The following is an 18801-nucleotide window of genomic DNA, read 5'->3' on the forward strand; positions in this document are numbered from 1 at the left end:
GATCACTCAAGTCAAGTTCTAAAACAAGTTACAGTAGGAAGTAAAACCAACCAACTGTATACTTTATATAGTAATATTACACATGGAATGCATTAAAATTTACACACTATTGGGAATTTTTATGCATGTAAAAACAAGCATATTGTGTCTTTTACAAAATTGGAAAAAAATAAATATATATGCTGCTGCTGCTAAGTCGCTTCAGTCGTGTCCGACTCTGTGCGACCCCATAGACGGCAGCCCACTAGGCTCCTCTGTCCCTGGGATTCTCCAGGCAAGAATACTGGAGTGGGTTGCCATTTCCTTCTCCAAAATATATATATGGTGAGGAGTAATTTGGAAAGTGCTAGAATAATATTGAAGATAATGAAATTCATAAAGCTGCTTATTTTCATATTCATGTACATCTTAAAATACAATATACCTTTATTTACCTGAAATGCCAAAATAGTTGAGCAGGTAATATAAGTTAGCAAAACTAGCTATTGTTTCTTACCAACTGGAGTGCCCCCTCACCAATCTTGCAGGTGCGTGGGAGATAGCATATGCTCATTTTGAAATCAGACAATACAGTGTCTGAAGCAGAAAGTCAAAGTTTATTATTAACCCTCACCAAAATCTCACTCCTTTAAAATAACTTTTTTTTTTTTTCCTGTAACCACAAGGCAACAACTGCTGGTGTCTGGGTGGTGAGGGATGGTCTGCCATCCCAATTGCCTTGGAGATCTCATCCTGACTCTGGCCTGGTCCTTGCCCTGTGGTGGGTAGCTTGGGTAGGTACAGGGTGGGGGCCACATGTGTGAGATGGACAGAGGTACAGTGGTGACCTCGAGATGCTCAGTCTAGGTGTGGAACGGAGAACAGGGTTGCTCCCCAGTGGAGGGAGGGGTCAGGGAGCCAAAGGTGGGGCGTTTCACCGGGGCCACCCTACCAGCCAGCAGCCTCGCATGGCCAGCACTGCCCTGGAGACTTGAACCTTCAGCCCTGATGCCGCTGGGAGCCAGTAAGTGTGGAAACTTTTTGACCTGGCTGAGTCATCAGAGACACCGTCTTCCCTCAGGGGTGTCCACCTGTTGCCCTAGTTCCATTAGTCGTTAAACACACACGACAGATGTGAATATATTGATGTATGGCAAAACCAATACAATATTGTAAAGTAATTAACCTCCAATTAAAATAAATAAATTTATATTTTAAAAAATAATAAAAAATAAACTAAATAGGATAATTGTATACATATGATATTGTGACTTTTACTAAGAAGTGTATATTTGGTATTTGTCCCCAATTTGGACCCAGGACCCCTAAAGCCCTAGGATTTCCCAAAGTGATAAGAGCAATAAAGGTGTCTTAATGTTTATAACAAACTCCTTTCAACCACATCTGAGTTTACGCTAAAGAGGGGACTTTTAGAATGTACCTAAGTGTAGGGGCTGATTGCCAAGGGAACCAACCACAAGATTAGCGGGCTGGATGTTTTAGTCCCATCCCCGACCTCCGCTGGAGGTCACTGGTGACCAGTGATTTAATCAGTCCTGACTACATAATAAAGCCTTCATAAAATCACAAAAGGATGGGATTTGGAGAACTTACAGGTTGGTGAACAGGCAGATGCTGGAAGAATGGTTGCTCAGAGAGTCTGGAAGCCTCACTACCCTTTCCCACATACCTCACTCTATATATTGTATCGCTCCCTGTGGTCACTTTTCTGAATCCTTTATAATATAAATTATTATATTAATATTATCATTGTTTAGTTGCTAACTCATGTCCAACTCTTTTGCAACCCCATGGACTATAGCTCGCCAGGCTCCTCTGTCCATGGGATTTCCCAGGCAAGAATATTGGAGTAGGTTGCCGTTTCCTTCCCCAGAGGACATTTTTTTTTTATTTTATTTTTATTTTTTTCCCAGAGGACATTTTAAATGTAAGTAAATGTTTATTGGAGTTCTTGAGGTACTTCAGCAAATCAGTTGAGCCCGAGGAGGGATCAGGGGAACCTCCAACCTATAGCTGGTGTGTTGGAAGTGACCACCTGGACTTCTGACTAGCAGCTGAAGGTGGGAGGCAGTAGTCTGGGATTGAACCCCTAACCTGTTTCCATCTCCTAATAGAGGGTGTCAGAATTAAATTAGTTGCTTAGTGCTGTTGAAAATACACACACATATTTCCTATCATCTGTTTTCTTCACCTGTGATATTTCCTGGACTTCTTTTCCTATGAATACTTAGAGTTCCACTTTGTTCTCTATAATATTTTCACATAGTCCATTGAGTGGAATGAATTATATAACCAGTTGCATATTTGTAGACACCTGTTTCTGTTATAAGTGAAGTGAAAGTGAAAGTTGCTGAGTCGTGTCCGACTCTTTGTGACCCTGTGGACTATACAGTCCATGGAATTCTCCAGGCCAGAATACTGGGGTGGGTAGCCTTTCCCTGCTCCAGGGGATCTTCCCTACCCAAGGATCGAACCCAGGTCTCCCGCATTGCAGGTGGATTCTTTACCAGCTGAGCCACAAGGGAAGCCCAGGAATACTAGAGTGGGAAGCCTTTCCCTTCTCCAGTGGATCTTCCCAATCCAGGAATTGAACTGGGGTCTCCTGCATTGCAGGTGGATTCTTGACCGACGGAGCTATGAGGGAAGCCTTCTGTTATAAAAGATACTTCAATTAACACCATTGACTAATATTCTAGTATAAAGCTTACTTATCACTGTCTGAATTTACCTTGTTTGTTTATTCGGTTACTTGCATGTAGCCTTACACGCCCCTGGGATATGGAGCAGGGGTTTGTCTCTTGTTTCTTATTATATCACTAGCACCCAGGACAGTGAATATTATCTGCTGTTATTACTAGGAGCTCTTGACATTTCCAGATCCCTTCCAGGAGGCAACAGAGCCTAGGGGAATGTGGGGGAAGTGGCCACCTCTGGCCCTCTCCCTGCCTCTTTCCCTCGCTTGGCCGCTTAGAACACTTTTCTGCCTCAGGAGCCTGGGCCGACTGCGTAGCTCTGTGTTGTTGTTATTCAGTTGCTAAATCACGTCTGACTCTTTGCAACCCCATGGACTGCAGCACGCCAGGCTTTAAGGGGTGGGTGAACACACGGGGCAAAGTCGCTAGAGAAAAGCAGGGGTCCACCTTCATCAGAAAATCACATACACTTCAGATTCACCCGGACCTTCAGATCCCAGACTTTAGCTTTCACTATTGACCCGCTTTTCAACCTGAAATTCATGAACACAGAAACAAATGGTATGTGGAACTACCCTCTGCTGGGGCACTCGAGGCAGGGTGTCTGTGTACGGGGGTGAGGGGTGGGGCGGTGGAGAGAAAGGATTTGCCATTGTGCTCGTTCAGCTGAATCCAGCCTATGGCAGCCTCTCCTCCTCTGCTCGTGTCCCCTGTATCACATCCTGGGTGTCTAGTCCTTGGACATCCTCCATCTCCCAGTGCTGAGTTAAGTCAGCAGGCCTAAGCTTTATTTGTGGGGATGCAAGCAGGGTTTGGAGAAGGGACTGAAGCATGGACACTCTCAAAGCCCCTGTACTGATTGCCAGCCAAAGAGAAGACTGTTTCGGGGACACAGAGAAGCACAGGAGGGAGGAAGCAAACAGTCTAAACCAGATGAGCTGGTGGCCTTTCCAGGTCTCGGTGGTGTGGGCTGCCCCTCCCCTGCCCCCAGGCATGCACATCGGTGACACGAAGACCCTTGAAGCCAGATGTGGCTGGACCCACTGTGTCATCATTAGCTAGACACGTGCTTGGTAGATCTTCTATTAAAAAATTAATGCTTATACCAGGTGATCTATTAATAGATATTCCTTATAAAAATGTAAGCATTACACATGTGCTAAGTCACTTCAGTCACATCCTTGTGTTCCTATGGACCGTTGCCCCCAGGCTCCTCTGTCCATGGGATTCTCTAGGCAATAATACTGGGGTGGGTTGCTTTTGCCTTCTCCAGGGGAATCTTCCCAACCGAGGTATCGAACCCAGGTCTCTTATATCTCCTGCATTGGCAAGTGGGTTCTTCTTACCACTAGCACCACCTGGGAAGCCCTTAAACATTATAGATCAGGTTCAAGTCTGCTTTGATCATCACCTATGATGCTGATCCCCTCCACAGAAAATATTATCACATTTTCCAGAGTCCCTGATTATGTAACTGTAGAAAACATAGAGCATCATCCTGTGCGGTGAGGGTTGTTCACATGCGTGGTACCCTTATGCATTTAGATACATGTTAGTATAACAAGAGGAAATATATAGACTGTCCTGTGGGGTGACAGTTGTTTACATACATGGTGATATCCTGGGAGTATAGTTTTGCCACTTGCTTTTTTGTGTTGAGCAATATATTGGAAGACTTCCATGTCAATGTATTTAGATTTCACGCCTTGTAACTAACTGCTAATTCTTCAAATGTTCTTACCTCTTGCCTGTGCAGAGTCAGCCTCTTCCGCCAGGCTGTATACTTGCTGAATCAGAGGACAGGAGCTTGCTTCATCTTCAGTCTCTTCAGGGCATCCAGGGTAGCCAGGCTGGGCCCTGCCTCCACAGTCCCTAAGGTACCCTCCCCCTGAGACAGGGAAACCCAGGACCCTTTGCTGCAATGCTTGCACCGGAAGGAATGTCTCCTTGAGCAATGGATTACGAAGAAGCTATGCCTGTGTGCACAGTCACTTCAGTCGTCTCCAACTCCTTGCACCCGCATGAGCTGTAGCCCGCCAGGCTCCTCTGTCCATGTGATTCTTCAGGCAAGAATACTGGAGCGGGTTGCTGTGCCCTCCTCCAGGGGATCTTCCCCACCTAGGAATCGAACCCATATCTCCTGTGTCTCCTGCACTGCAGGCAAGTTCTTTATCAACTGAGCCACCTGGGAAGCCCCACAAAGAAGCTATAATGGCCTACAAATGACCACGTGATGCACATGGTGGTCAGTCGCTAAGTTGTGTCCAGCTCCTTGGGACCTGGATAGACTGCCGCTCCCAGTTACCTGGAGGCTCCTCTGTCCATGGGGTTTTCCAGGCAAGAATACCAGAGTGGGTTGCCATTTCCTTCTTCAGGGGATCTTCCCGACCCAAGGACTGAACCCACATCTCCTGCATTGCAGGCAGATTCTTTACCACTGAGCCTCCAGGGAAGCCCGGTACATGCGCAGATGGGGCAAATAGTGAACAATAAAATACAAAGCGTCAAAACTCAGCTGCTGCATCTGAGCTGTTGGGAGCAAAAGCAGAGGACTGCACTGTGATCTCTGCACACAGCACCACCCAGACCACTTAAGCCACTCCAGGCCAACTGGCCAATCCGCCCCCACTCTCACCTGACTCAGGGAGCAAGCAGGAGCACCTGTTGCTTGTTTTCCCCTCGCTGGTGCTGCAGGGTGTGTCTTGATAAAGGCTTGTCTGAACTTCTCGTCTTGCCTCTTAGCCATTTCTATTGATTAAGGACTCTAAGAACCCTGACTAGTAACTCCTCCGTTTGGGATGTGCTGCACGTACCTTTCGGAGTAGGCAATGGCACCCCACTCCAGTACTCTTACCTGGAAAATCCCATGGACGGAGGAGTCTGGTAGGCTGCAGTCCATGGGGTCGTGAAGAGTCAGACACGACTGAACCGACTTCACTTTGACTTTTCACTTTCATGCATTGGAGAAGGAAATGGCAACCCACTCCAGTGTTCTTTCCTGGAGAATCCCAGGGACGGGGGAACCTGGTGTGCTGCCGTCTATGGAGTCGCACAGAGTCGAACACAACTAAAGTGACTTAGCAGCAGCAGCAACAGCACGCACCTCTCCTGGTCTGGGCTTTCCTGAAGAAAACCTGTGGACTTTTTCAGCGTCTACAAGGCCAGCCTGGAAAGCCCTACCTGGAGTCTCAGAACTAGTGACAAAGAGGCAGTGATGACTGTCAGTCGAGGAAACACAGTCCTCCTGTTTTGTTTTACTGTAATTTTTATTTGCTCACAGCCTGCCAACAAGGTCAGCTCTAGAAACACAGCATGCTATTCTTTTTCACTTGGACTCTGCACTGACAGAGGTGGCAGCTGAGAGGCTAGAAATGCCAGCAAGGGGTTTTGCCAATGGTCAGCTTGGTTTACAGGCTCTGGAGCTTCCAGTTTTACGAAAGTTTTCATTCAGGCAGTAGACCGGCTGTTCAGAAAGACTGGAACCACCAGGGGAGCTAGTACTTTGTCGGTGACTTTTCCTACATAAAGTCTGGAGTCTCTATATATTCAGATTCATACATTTCCTGACAGTGAAACTAATTCGATCCTAGAATAGGCCCCCAAGGAAATAATTCAGCTTCATCCCCCTCTCACCTCCTCCTTTTGTGGTGGAAAATTAGAAAATGTATTCTTAGAACATTTTCCTAATTTTCCCTTTTTTTCTTCTTGAGATGGAAAAGAAAAACCTCAGATTTGGCTGCTAAATGTATTCATCTAGCAATTACTTTTTCTTTTAATTTCTAACTGGTGTTTACCAGTTCCAGTTCTGCCTTCTTTTTGTATCTTCTTTAAAAATATATTTTTTATGTCTCTATTGAATTTGTCACAGTATTGTTTTCGTTTTATGCTTTGGTTTTTTGGCCCAAGTCATGTGGGATCTTAGTTCCCTGATCAGGGATAAAACCTGAACCCCCTGCATTGGAAGGCGAAGTCTTACCTAACTACTGGATTGCCAGGGGAGTCCCTCTGCCTTCCTTTTCTTTTACCATCTTTCTTTCATATTGTTTCGGTTGGTTTCTGCTGCTCTGGTTATGTTCATGACAAACTTACTATGCCATTTTCCTTAGTGTTTAGCTCTGGGTCCCAGTGTCTTCTGAACTTTGGGATTAGCCCTTTAATCTTTTCTTTTTAATTTCTTTTAATTGGAGGATAATTGTTTTACAATGTAGTGTTGGTTTCTGCCATACATCAGCATGAATCAGCCGTAGGTATACATATGTTTCCTCCCTCCTGAACTTCCCTCCCACCTCCCACCTCCCACCCCATCATCCCCGCCACCCCCGTGTTGTCACAGAGCACCAGATTTGAGCTCCCTGTGTCATACAGCAAATTCCCACTGGCTAATTATTTTACATATGGTAGTGTATACATTTCAAAGCTACTCTTCTGTATGTCTTCTTTGGAGAAATGTCTAAGTCTTCTGCCCATTTTTTGATTGGGCTGTTTGTTTTCCTGATGCTGAGCTGTATGAGCTGTTTATTGTTGTTCTAAGTCATGTCTGACTCTGCAACCCCAGGGACTGCAGCACGCCAGACTCCCCTGTCCTTCACCATCTCCTGGAGTTTACTCAAACTCATGTCCATTGAATCAGTGATGCCATCCAACCATCACATCCTCTGTCACCCCCTTCTCCTCCTGCCCTCAGACTTTCCCAGCATCAGGGTCTTTCCCAATAAATCGGCTCTTCACATCAGATGGCCAAAGAATTGGAGTTTCAGCTTCAGCATCAGTTCTCCCGATACATTTTCAGGGTTGATTTCCTTTAGGATGGACTGGTTTGATATCCTCGCTGTGCAAGGGACTTTGAGGAATCTTTCCTTATATTAGCCCTTTAATCTTTTCTTCTCTTTCCTCTTTGTTGATTCATTGCCATTGTGAGTTAATGAAAATGTGATTCTTCTGCACGTGGTAAGTCCCAGTGGTCACTGTTAAAACCTTTATCATCTGGAATTTTAAGTCTTTGACACGTGAGCAGTAAGGTATTAACGATGATAATATTCAGGCAGAAAAGTAACAGCAGAGCTCCTGCGGTTGTTAAAAAATTACATCTTTCATTTCCTGAGTACTGGTATTTAACTGCCTTGGCAATGTTTAAACTTTCCAGCGGTACTGGTGGAAACACCCACCAGTGGTACACTTCTGAGAAGTAAAGAGGCACTAAAACTGTGATTTTGATGATGGGTGGCAATTACAAGCTGTTTTTCGTCTAGTTTTTCGAGGAAAGTCTAGGGAAGATTCTTTCAGTACCGCGAATAGCCAGGATGGATCCCAACGGGGTCTGTCTTTTTGAAAGATGGCATTCCACCAAGTTCTGTTCAGGATTTGTGGCTGATTTTCATAGTGACAAATGCTGCTTTATCATACCTTGACTGCAGTTGAATTTAGCTGCATATGGCTCATGCCAACTTCATTATTGTAAATGTAAATATAGTATGTAATTTAGGTCAACTTTCTTGTTTAAAAAAGGTTATGTAAATTCTTATAAAAATTAACACCACTGGGACTGCCCTGGTGGTCCAATGGTTAAGACTTCGCCTTCCAAGGCAGGGGGTGCGGGTCTGATCCCTGGGTTGGGGAGCTAAGATCCCATATGACTCATGGCCAAAAAATCCAAAACATAAAACAGAAGCAATATTATAATAAATTCAATAAAGATTAAAAAAAATTTACGTCACTTACTCTGAAATAGCAGGCTCTTTTTACATCGGAGATGCTGGTCCCATGAAAAAGAGAAACTGCTTTTTTCTTTTGAATTAAGAAGATGGTTTTAAAGTTTGTTATTAAAAATGAATACTTAAAAAAATTCAAGCTTACTGATTACAAACATTATGCCCATGGTTCAGACATCATTTAGAACATAGGTGGATATAGAAAGTGTTTAAGATCAATTAGTTATTCAAAGCATGAAAGGAAATCTTATATTAGGAAAAGTGCTGACTGTATCACAATTGTAGACTAAAACATTGCTGTTGAGTTGCTCACTGAGGCTGTTTCTCCACCCTCTCAGATGCACACCTGGACCACATTTCTCAGCCTCCTTTGGAGTTAGGTATGGATCTGGGCCTGAGCTCTGTCAGATGGAATGTAGCTGAAAGTGAAGCAAGCCAACTCCCCGCTCAAGCCATATTTTCCTGTGTGCAGGTGGTTGCTCTTTCTCACTCTGCCTCCACCTGCTGGCGGGGTGCAGAGAAATCTGGAGGAGAATCTGAAGCCCTAACAGACAGCAGAGAAACCAGACAGAAATGATGGGGGCTTGAGGACTCACTTGGCAGACTAACTCAAGAACATCTGCATTTGTCATGTGAGTGGTAATGAAGTAATGAAGTCGCTCAGTCTTGTCCAATTCTTTGTGACCCCATGGACTGTAGCCTACTAGGCTCCTCCATTCAGGGGATTTTTCCAGGCAAGAATACTGGAGTGCCATCTCCTTCTCCAGGGCAGCTTCCCAACCCAGGAGTCGAATCCAGGTCTCCTGCATTGCAGGCAGACACCTTTACCATCTGAGCCACCAGGGAAGTGTGGTAACAGATTTTAGAATACTAAATTTAAAATAAAAATCATTGCAGTATAGTTGATTTGCAGTGTTGTGTTAATTTCAGGTGTATAGCCACGTGAATCATTCATACATGTATCCATCCCCACGGACAGAGGAGCCTGGCGGGCTACAGTCCATAGGGTCACAAAGAGTCAGACACGACTGAAGTGGCTCAGCACTCACTTTTTAGATTCTTTTCCCATCTAGGCCATTACAGAGTACTGAGTAAGAGTTCCCTGTGCTGTAAGTAGGTCCTTATTATTACCTATTTTCTATGTATGAGCTACTAAAATTCTGAGGATTGTTTGTGACAGCAGTTAGCCCCCTTAACCAACACTGGTAGCAAAAGGCATTTGATAAAATTCAACACCTACTGCCAATTAAAAAAACTGTCAAATGGAACAGGATTTTTTTTATTGTTAAAAATACCTACCTTATATCAAATGCCAACATTGTTATCCATAGGCATTTTCATTAAAATAAACAAGAATACCTGCTACTATTCACTATTAATGATTACTGGCTTCAAGATCAAGTTAGTTAAAAGGTGAGAAATGAAATTATCATTATTTGTTACAAAAAGCTCACTTACCTAGAAAATCCAGGGAAAAATCAACTACAAAATTATTAGGGCCTAAAGGACTTTAATAAGTCATCTGTTACAAAATAAAAATTCAACATTAATATATTTTCTATGACCTTTAAAAAGCAAATTATGTATCTTTCAATGTAGGAAGATTGCATACATAATTTCAAAAATGGCATACATAATTTCAAAAAGAGTCATGAAAACAGGAAGGTACTACAAAATGCTCTGTGAAATTAAAAAATGATAGCCAAAATAAAAATTCAACAGGAATTTAGAAGATAAGCTCGAAATGTTTTCTTAGAGAACAAAAACTCAGACACGAACAAAAGGAGAGGAAAAACAAGAAAACTGGAGCATCCATCTATAATGTCCAGCAACTGATGAAAAGGAATGCCATTGACATAGAGCCAGGAGAGGGGAGGAACTTATTGCATATATAATTAATGAGTATTCCACTGAACTGAATGACTAAAGCCCATGCTTTATTCGGATTTTGTTAGTTTTTATCTAATGTAGCTTTTCTTTTCGAGGATACTACATTACGTCATGTCTCCTTGGCTCTTCTTGGTTGTGACTGTTTTTCAGACTGTTTTTGATGACCTTGAGAGTTCTGAGGAGTACTGCTGGTCAGGTATTTTGTAAAAACTCCATCTGCCTAGATTTGTGTGACTGGAGAAGTCATGACTAGAGTGAAGTTAGAAATTTGGGGGGAGGAAGATCACAGAGGTCAAGTGCCGTTTTCAGCACATCATATGAAGGGTACGTACTTTCAATATGACTTATCATTGCTGACACCGACTTTCACCTGGTGGAGGTAGAGTGTGTCAAGGGAGGAAGTCAGTATGTGCTGATGAGACTGAAGGAGTGGAGGGTTATATACTGCATGTCAAGGGTAGTGTATCCTTATAAATCAGTTAAACACCTAGGAGTGTGATTGCTGGATCATATGGTAAGACCACATTCAGCTGTGTGAGAAACTGCCCAAATGTTTTTAAAGTGCCTACACCATTTTGCATCCCATCAGCAACAAATGAGAGCATCCTCAGCAGGAATTGATGTCAATTTCTTGGATTGTAACCATTCTAATAAGTGTGCAGTGGTATCTCACTATTGTTTTCTTTTTCTTTTCTTTTTAAATTTTACTAGTTTAATGAACCTATGCCTGGCAATTTAGGAGTATCTCTCAATATTTTTCTCTTATCTGATGTTTGTACCAATTCTTGTTCATGTATTGTTTTTGCATATCTGAGTATGTCTGAGTATATGATGGACATTGTATTTGAAAAAGTATCCACAGAGTAGGTAAAATGACATTTTCTTTCTCCAGAGAAAATTTTCATTTGCTTCTGCCTGGTGCCTGATGGTCAGTTATCCAAAACCACGTTATTCTAATTCCAGGGTTAGAGACTTTTCTAGTCCACCCAGATAACAAAGCAGAGTTGCTTTCCTTATAGTTCATCCTACCCTAGGATGCATCCCTTTGAGGTCACAATTCTGACTGTTCTCCTTGTCCTCGTCCTCCAGAATTTGAGGCTGATAACGGCACCGTTCAATGTCTCTGCCAGGTTTTCTGAATTGTCAAATGCTTCCTAAGCAAAAGAAGCTCCAAATGTTGGGCTTGGCAGTGTGAATTTCTCTTCTCCCAAATCTTAACCTGGCAATTTCACATGATCTTATTAGGTTTTTCTAATGTTTTCAGGATGATCTTGTTTTATTTCCCATTGTCAGGAGTGAAAGCAGGGTCCTGGGTTCCCTTTGCTTTATCCCATATCCCAGTTGGCTTTAAAAAGTTATGACAAAAACAGTTCTATAATTATACTGCTGCTGCTGCTAAGTCGCTTCAGTCGTGTCCAACTCTGTGTGACCCCATAGACGGCAGCCCACCAGGCTCCCCTGTCCCTGGGATTCTCCAGGCAAGAACACTGGAGCAGGTTGCCATTTCCTTCTCCAATGCATGAAAGTGATAAGTGAAAGGGAAGTCACTCAGTCGTGTCCGACTCTTCGCGACCCCACGGACTGCAGCCTACCAGGCTCCTCCGTCCATGGGATTTTCCAGGCAAGAGTACTGGAGTGGGTTGCCATTGCCTTCTCCGATAATTACACTATACATCACCAACTCAACAGACGTGAACTTGAGCAAACTCCAGGAGATGGTGGAGACCAGGGAGGCCTGGCATGCTGTAGTCCATGGGGTTGCAAAGAGTGGGATGTGACTCAGTGACTGAACAGGAAATATACTTTAAGAAGAAACTGTGACAAAGAAGAAATAACACAAGCCTTGACTGCCTTTTGATTCTCCAGGTAAAAAAGAGCCTATTCTGGCTTATTAGTCATGGAGCCACCAATCTGAAAAACTATACCACTTCTTGGGCCAGAACACTGTGCATAACCATAGATTACTCTATAATCTCAAATACAGAGAACATTTTATTACTGAAAAGATCACAAAATTTTTGTATACAAAGTTAAAAAATGTGGAAAAGTTAATATTTACATTTTTCATACAGTACATGATGATTTTCTTTTTATGCTTTAACAGAATGTTAAATAAGAGAAAAAAACCAAAAGTATAAGAAAGTTTCGTTCAGGAAAAGATATTCATTGAAAACAAAATTAAGAAAATTCTTTAATATTTCAAAGTATGTTACATGAAATACATTTTATTCTGTTTATCAGGACTATATATATACTTTTTCCATTTGGCACTAATACTGCTAGCACATGTTTGAATATTCAGCAAAATCTTATTTAGCTGCACAGATGAATTCTACATTATGTCTGAGAAAGACACTGCAAAAATGCAAAGTCTGTAGTATTCAAAATGTTTAAAAAACAAAAGTTAAATGTATAAGCAATTGTAAATGGTCATACAAACACAATCTTGGGTAGTCATGATATATTAAAAAAGGAAATCAATTGCACTTGGCTTAATTTATAAAACAGTAACAATTCATCTTGCACTTGGCTTAATTTATAAAACAGTAACAATTCATCCACTAATCCTTCAGAACATTTCATTTTAAAAAATCAGAAGGATCAGTCAGCAGCATAATATTATCAACATTGGACACTCAGTAAGCACCTTATTTCAGTTGCATAATAGATCTGTGAAATTCCTAAAACAACTAGACTTCATAAAATTCACACATTGAAGATGATAAGGTAAATAGATTTTTAAAGTTGAATTTCCATTATAAATGAATTTCAGTGTATCAACTACTTTTCATACTACAAAAGATACTTATTTTCTTAGAAATTCAATGTAAAAGCTACCAAAATAGTGCTAAAATCAGCTATTGGAATAACATAATAAAAATATCTGAATAGACTTCAGGATTTCTAAAAAAAGTTCAAAACATAAAAATTCATTTTCAAATATATAAAAATGATATAAAGATAAGTTTTAAATACTTCAGCAAAGAAAAATCTTGACTTTATACTAGAAAAGTGAAACAGCATAGTACAATTTAAAACACTTTTGACACAGAAGAATCTTCATAAATAGAAAAGGAAGATTCCTCTAACAGTCTCTCCCCCCACACAACTTGAAAAATATTATTAACCTGCACATTCCCATTTGGGGGGGTATATTGCTGCCACTAACCTCTGTGAAATGAATCATATCCTCAGAATCTACTGGTTTCAGTGTAACAAGAGGCGATGTAGCTTTAAGTGCAAAAGAAGACTGTAACAGTGATTCTTGTCAGACAGTGTGCTGTCACCTCCAGTGTAGCAGGAATCCACTTCTCAGTAACACGATGACCTGGTTTTCAAGTATCTGAACGACCGCCAGCGCCCTGCTCTTTTCCAACTCCTGAAGCCGAGTGAACAAGCAGTGATGTTGAGCCTTTGAGGCTGCTTGGCTCTGGAGAACTGGACGCCTGCATGCTGTTGCTCTGCACTGGGCCACTTTCGGGGACATCACTCTTCGGGGTTACTCTAGGTAAAACAACAAAAGCTGATGTACATACACACCAAAGCACAGACGTGATGCTGGATGTCCTTACAAATGCTATTTCTCTTTCCATGAGTTTTAACTGCTAATCGGTAACCACTTTTATCAGAAAATAATTAACTCTTAACACCTCAAAGTACAAATAATTTATTTTCAAAAACAATTTTTGCTAACTTCAGAAACGTCATCAAGCATCACCCCTGTACGGGCTAAGCATGGTATCTTATGGGGAATAAGACAGGATTCCTGCCCTTAGTTTAGCAAACCTTTTGTTGATTCTCCCCCATGGATTAGACCCCGTGTAAGAGGCTGGGAGCACAAAGATGAGAATGACCTCAGCTTCACCTCTGAGGAGTTTACAAATCTAGGGGACAATAAAGGCATTTATCTAATAATACATAATCTAGTATGCAAAAGCTGTTGGAGGTACATTTGGTCTAGTTTGGGAGGATGAGGTAAGACAGCCTTGAGACCTTAAAGTAGTCAGCTGTCAATATTTTGGCTAATTCAGTACTTACCTGTGTTTGGATCACTTATGATCATTTGGAAAAATTCATTAAAGGTAATGTCAATATCCTTTCACGTTCAGAAAATAAAAACATTTTATAATCAAACTCATATAAAATGACAAATACCTTTTAGACAGTATTATAATGTGGGGCTAATTGAAACTTAATAGCCTGTATTTTACATGAATCAAACATTTCCCTAAATTTGTAAGCAACTCTTAACAATTACCATAGAACTGAACATTACTTTTCTATTTGAACAATATACGTAAAAGGCTCTTCCCAATACTAAGAATTAAACTATAAAAGAGCATTTATAGGCAGAATCCAGACTTCTTAATCCCAAACTGACTTGGACTAAAAATGTATAGACCTGTCATCTCAAAGAATGCATTCTTTCCAGCTATATGCTAGAAATGAAAATGTTATGCTTTAATGAAAAATGGGTAAGGCAGTATTTGAAACAGAGAATCAAGTCCAAGCTCACCTTCCTTCACTCCGCGCACTTTCAGACACACTGCTCTTGTCATTCACCTTGCCTGCCCGGCCGTGGCCTTTCTTGTCCATCTGCTCCCCGCAGAGTTTGGAGCTGGGTGCTGCTGAGGAGGCAGGCTCCTCACAGTCCCGTTCTCTTAATTGGGGGGTACTCGCTCCATCCCCTCTCACCTCTCTCACTGATGTTTCTGGTGAAGTGTGTATTTCTGTCAGAGCTTCTTGTCCTAAGTAATCGTGGTTAGTGATTGCTACTGCAGAAGTTCCATGATTTGCCGTCGCTCCTGTGCTGGTTCCCATGGATTTGGAAATGACCTTCAGTTTATGTGAACTTGGCTTGTAGTGCTTCTTTTTGTGTTTAACTTTAGAATTGTGCTTTAAGAAAAACTCACATGACTCCTGTAACACTCTTCGACTTTCACTGATTGGACTGGAAGAAAATTCAAGAAGAGAGTTTACTGGATAAAGGTTAAGTGTTATAATAGAAACCGTAAAGCATATCACACATCTTGTGCCAAAAACCCTTATTCATTCAAGTTAGATTCTATATGATTTACACTATTTATAAAAATCTAGGATTATAAACACTATGAGATATCAGTAGATTGCCATGAAGTGAAATCTTTTGTGCATACACTGTCAGTGGCTTTTGTCAGCATAAATAGTAGAAGGAAATTAAATATGCAAAATCAAAAGATAAGGGCAAAAAAACTCAAACTGGCATAAAGTAGGGGATTATCTGTATGTGTATCATAAACAAAGATATAAAATATGAAAGTAAACCAGAGAGAGAGAGAATATAGAATAGAATTAATGGTCTTTGTTTAAATACAATTGCTTTCTTTCTAATATTCAAGTTATAGCAAGTTATTCTGAAGTTAGTGTGGGCATATAAATATGGGATGTGCTTAGTCACTCAGTTGTGTCTGACTCCATGTACTGTAGCCTGCCAGGCTCCTCTGTTCATGGAATTTTCCAGGCAAGAATACTGGAGTGGCTTGCCATGCCCTCCTCCAGGGGATCTTCCTGACCCAGGGATCCAATCCAGGTCTCCCGCATTGCAGGTGGAGTTTTTATCCACCTGCAATGCGTCTGAGCCACCAGGGATAGAGATATAATAATAGTTCAAAGAAATTAAAGTCCCGTTAAATGAATTCTTCAGACTTCAAAAATTAATTTGTAAAAGGGTTCTAAAATTTTTACCACAAAAATGTTCACTAATCAAACCAATTGGAAACAGTTAAAAAACTTTGTATTACATTGATAGCACACAATTTATAACATATATAAATAATAAAGTTAACTATTTACTCATAAATGTAAGTCTACTATGTTGTTAAAGAATATTCCATAAGTTGAAATTTTTACCATCTTAAGGCAAATAAGTGACACGTTAAGTCAGTACTATGTGTAATAAAATTTAAAGGTAATGATCATATACCACATTTGAATCATATTCTATGTTGCTTAATATATATTGATATTTGACCCATTTCATCTTTTATCACTGATTAAAAAGGATAAAATTATTTACAATGCTGAACCCAAAACAATGAATTCAATGATAGCAGTAATAATACTGGATATATTATAAGCCATGAAAAGAAAATGTACATTTTACAAACTTTGTATTTATATTTCAATAGAATAGTATATGTCAAAGACTACTGTAACAAATACTAAAATAAAGCATCTCTCTCCATGAAAAAAAACTTCAAGACTTTCAAAAGACTTTGAAAAAACAGGTCATATAATGAAACTCTGGTACAGTGATGATTTGAATAGTTCCTTGGTATTTGATCTATTTATTTTAAAACAATGTCAGATAATTCAATAGATGCTTACTCTTTCTTGCGATTTCGTTTAAAAAATCCAGCCCATTCTGTGCATGTCTTTTTGCTTCCAACCCAGAAGACAGCAGAGATGCCAACAATTAATGTCATCAGATATTTTATCATAAATAAAGCCAATTCTGGTCGAGTTTCTGTATTTGCCTACAAAAAAATAAGAAGAATTTCAGTGATAAATTTAAAGTAAAGAGAAATCTATACAGTTAATGCAAAACTTGAACAAAAGTATAAATCAGTTGGTCTTATGAAATGTTTGATACGGCATAATCAATAGTGATATAAGTGTAATACATTCCTCACGGAAGTTCTGAACAAAGAACTTTTATCAAAATATATAAATAGAAAGGGAATAACACATCAAATGTATTTAGGAAGGATGTCTTTACATCTGGGCTTGATATCTGGTATTTTTTTTTCCTGTAAGTATAGCAGCCTCTTATAATTCCCAAAATATGTGCCTCTCAATATTTACCTATTTTCCTTAACTATGATCTATTAAAAAATACATTTAAACTCATTTTTAAGAGCATACTATTTCAGAGTCTTTATGCACTATTGATATTTATGTTATAAAAACTAGGTTGGTGAGAACAAAGTAAGCATCAGTAAAATGAAAAAAATGTGGAAATTTTGTAAAAATTAAATTATACTTTTCTTTCAAGCATAAACTTTCAAATATTTTTAGAATGTTATACAATATCAAAATACTATACATTATGCATTATATCTTTCTTTTTACACTTACTAATATTTCTTGGAGATCATTCTATATCAGTGTAAATAGAACACTTCATTCTTTTTAAACGCTGCTTCATTGTGTGAATAAACTATAATTTATCACGAGAAACGCTGGACTGGAAGAAGCACAAACTGGAATCAAGATTGCCGGGAGAAACATCAATAACCTCAGATATGCAGATGACACCACCCTTATGGCAGAAAGTGAAGAGGAACTCAAAAGCCTCTTGATGAAAGTGAAAGTGGAGAGTGAAAAAGTTGGCTTAAAGCTCAGCATTCGGAAAACAAAGATCATGGCATCTGGTCCCATCACTTCATGGGAAATAGATGGGGAAACAGTGGAAACAGTGTCAGACTTTATTTTTTGGGGTTCCAAAATCACTACAGATGGTGACTGCAGCCATGAAATTAAAAGACACTTACTCCTTGGAAGGAAAGTTATGACCAACCTAGATAGCATATTCAAAAGCAGAGACATTACTTTGTCAACAAAGATTCGTCTAGTCAAGGCTATGGTTTTTCCAGTGGTCATGTATGGATATGAGAGTTGCACTGTGAAGAAGGCTGAGCACCGAAGAATTGATGCTTTTGAACTGTGGTGTTGGAGAAGACTCTTGAGAGTCCCTTGGACTGCAAGGAGATCCAACCAGTCCATTCTGAAGGAGATCAGCCCTGGGATTTCTTTGGACGGAATGATGCTAAAGCTGAAACTCCAGTACTTTGGCCACCTCATGCGAAGAGTTGACTCATTGGAAAAGACTCTGATGCTGGGAGGGATTGGGGGCAGGAGGAGAAGGGGACGACAGAGGATGAGATGGCTGGATGGCATCACCGACTCGATGGACATGAGTCTGAGTGAACTCCGGGAGTTGGTGATGGACAGGGAGGCCTGGCATGCTGTCATTCATGGGGTCACAAAGAGCTGGACACGACTGAGCGACTGAACTGAACTGAACTGAACAGTTGCCTTCCCCCCTAGTTTGCCAAAAATATGAGCAATCTAGGACAAAATATGGCAGGATCACTTTAAGAGTACTTCCTTATTGATTATATATTAAAAACAGATGATGGATAACAGACTATGAACAGGCTGTAAGGCAGGTGAAACCATTATCCCCATGTATCAGTATGTAAAATAGGTCTCACTGTTACAGTGCAGTAACTTTCTAGAATATAAATTACTACGTAAAATAATTCAGTCCATACATTGCTTGATCTGATACACTGTGATGATATAGCACTCACAAGTAACAGGAGTCAGTACCATATATAGATATTCAAGAAAAATTTATAAAATCTATTAAAAACAAAGCACAAAACTTCTATTTTAAAAACTCAACTAAAATGCTCTAAGAGATTTTCTATTTTCAGATACTTTTAAATCTTAAAATCACAACTTTA

At 40.4% G+C, this 18801-nt stretch overlaps 1 protein-coding gene across 2 annotated transcripts in view; it reads right to left on the minus strand.

The window, feature by feature from the left end:
* Positions 1-12265: 12265 nt before the first annotated feature.
* The window catches only part of FZD6 (frizzled class receptor 6), a 38570-nt gene continuing 32034 nt past the window's right edge, over positions 12266-18801 (minus strand). For both annotated transcript variants that reach the window (XM_061439232.1, XM_061439233.1), the window contains exons 5-7: positions 16658-16806; positions 14808-15242; positions 12266-13795 (exon numbers count right to left, since the gene is read on the minus strand). In XM_061439232.1, coding sequence (XP_061295216.1) covers positions 13627-13795; positions 14808-15242; positions 16658-16806 — 753 coding nt within the window. In that variant the 3' untranslated portion in view covers positions 12266-13626. The remainder of the gene's footprint in view (positions 13796-14807; positions 15243-16657; positions 16807-18801) is intronic.

The sequence above is a fragment of the Bos javanicus genome, chromosome 14 (genome assembly GCF_032452875.1).
Source record: "Bos javanicus breed banteng chromosome 14, ARS-OSU_banteng_1.0, whole genome shotgun sequence".
Classification (NCBI taxonomy): Eukaryota; Metazoa; Chordata; class Mammalia; order Artiodactyla; family Bovidae; genus Bos; species Bos javanicus.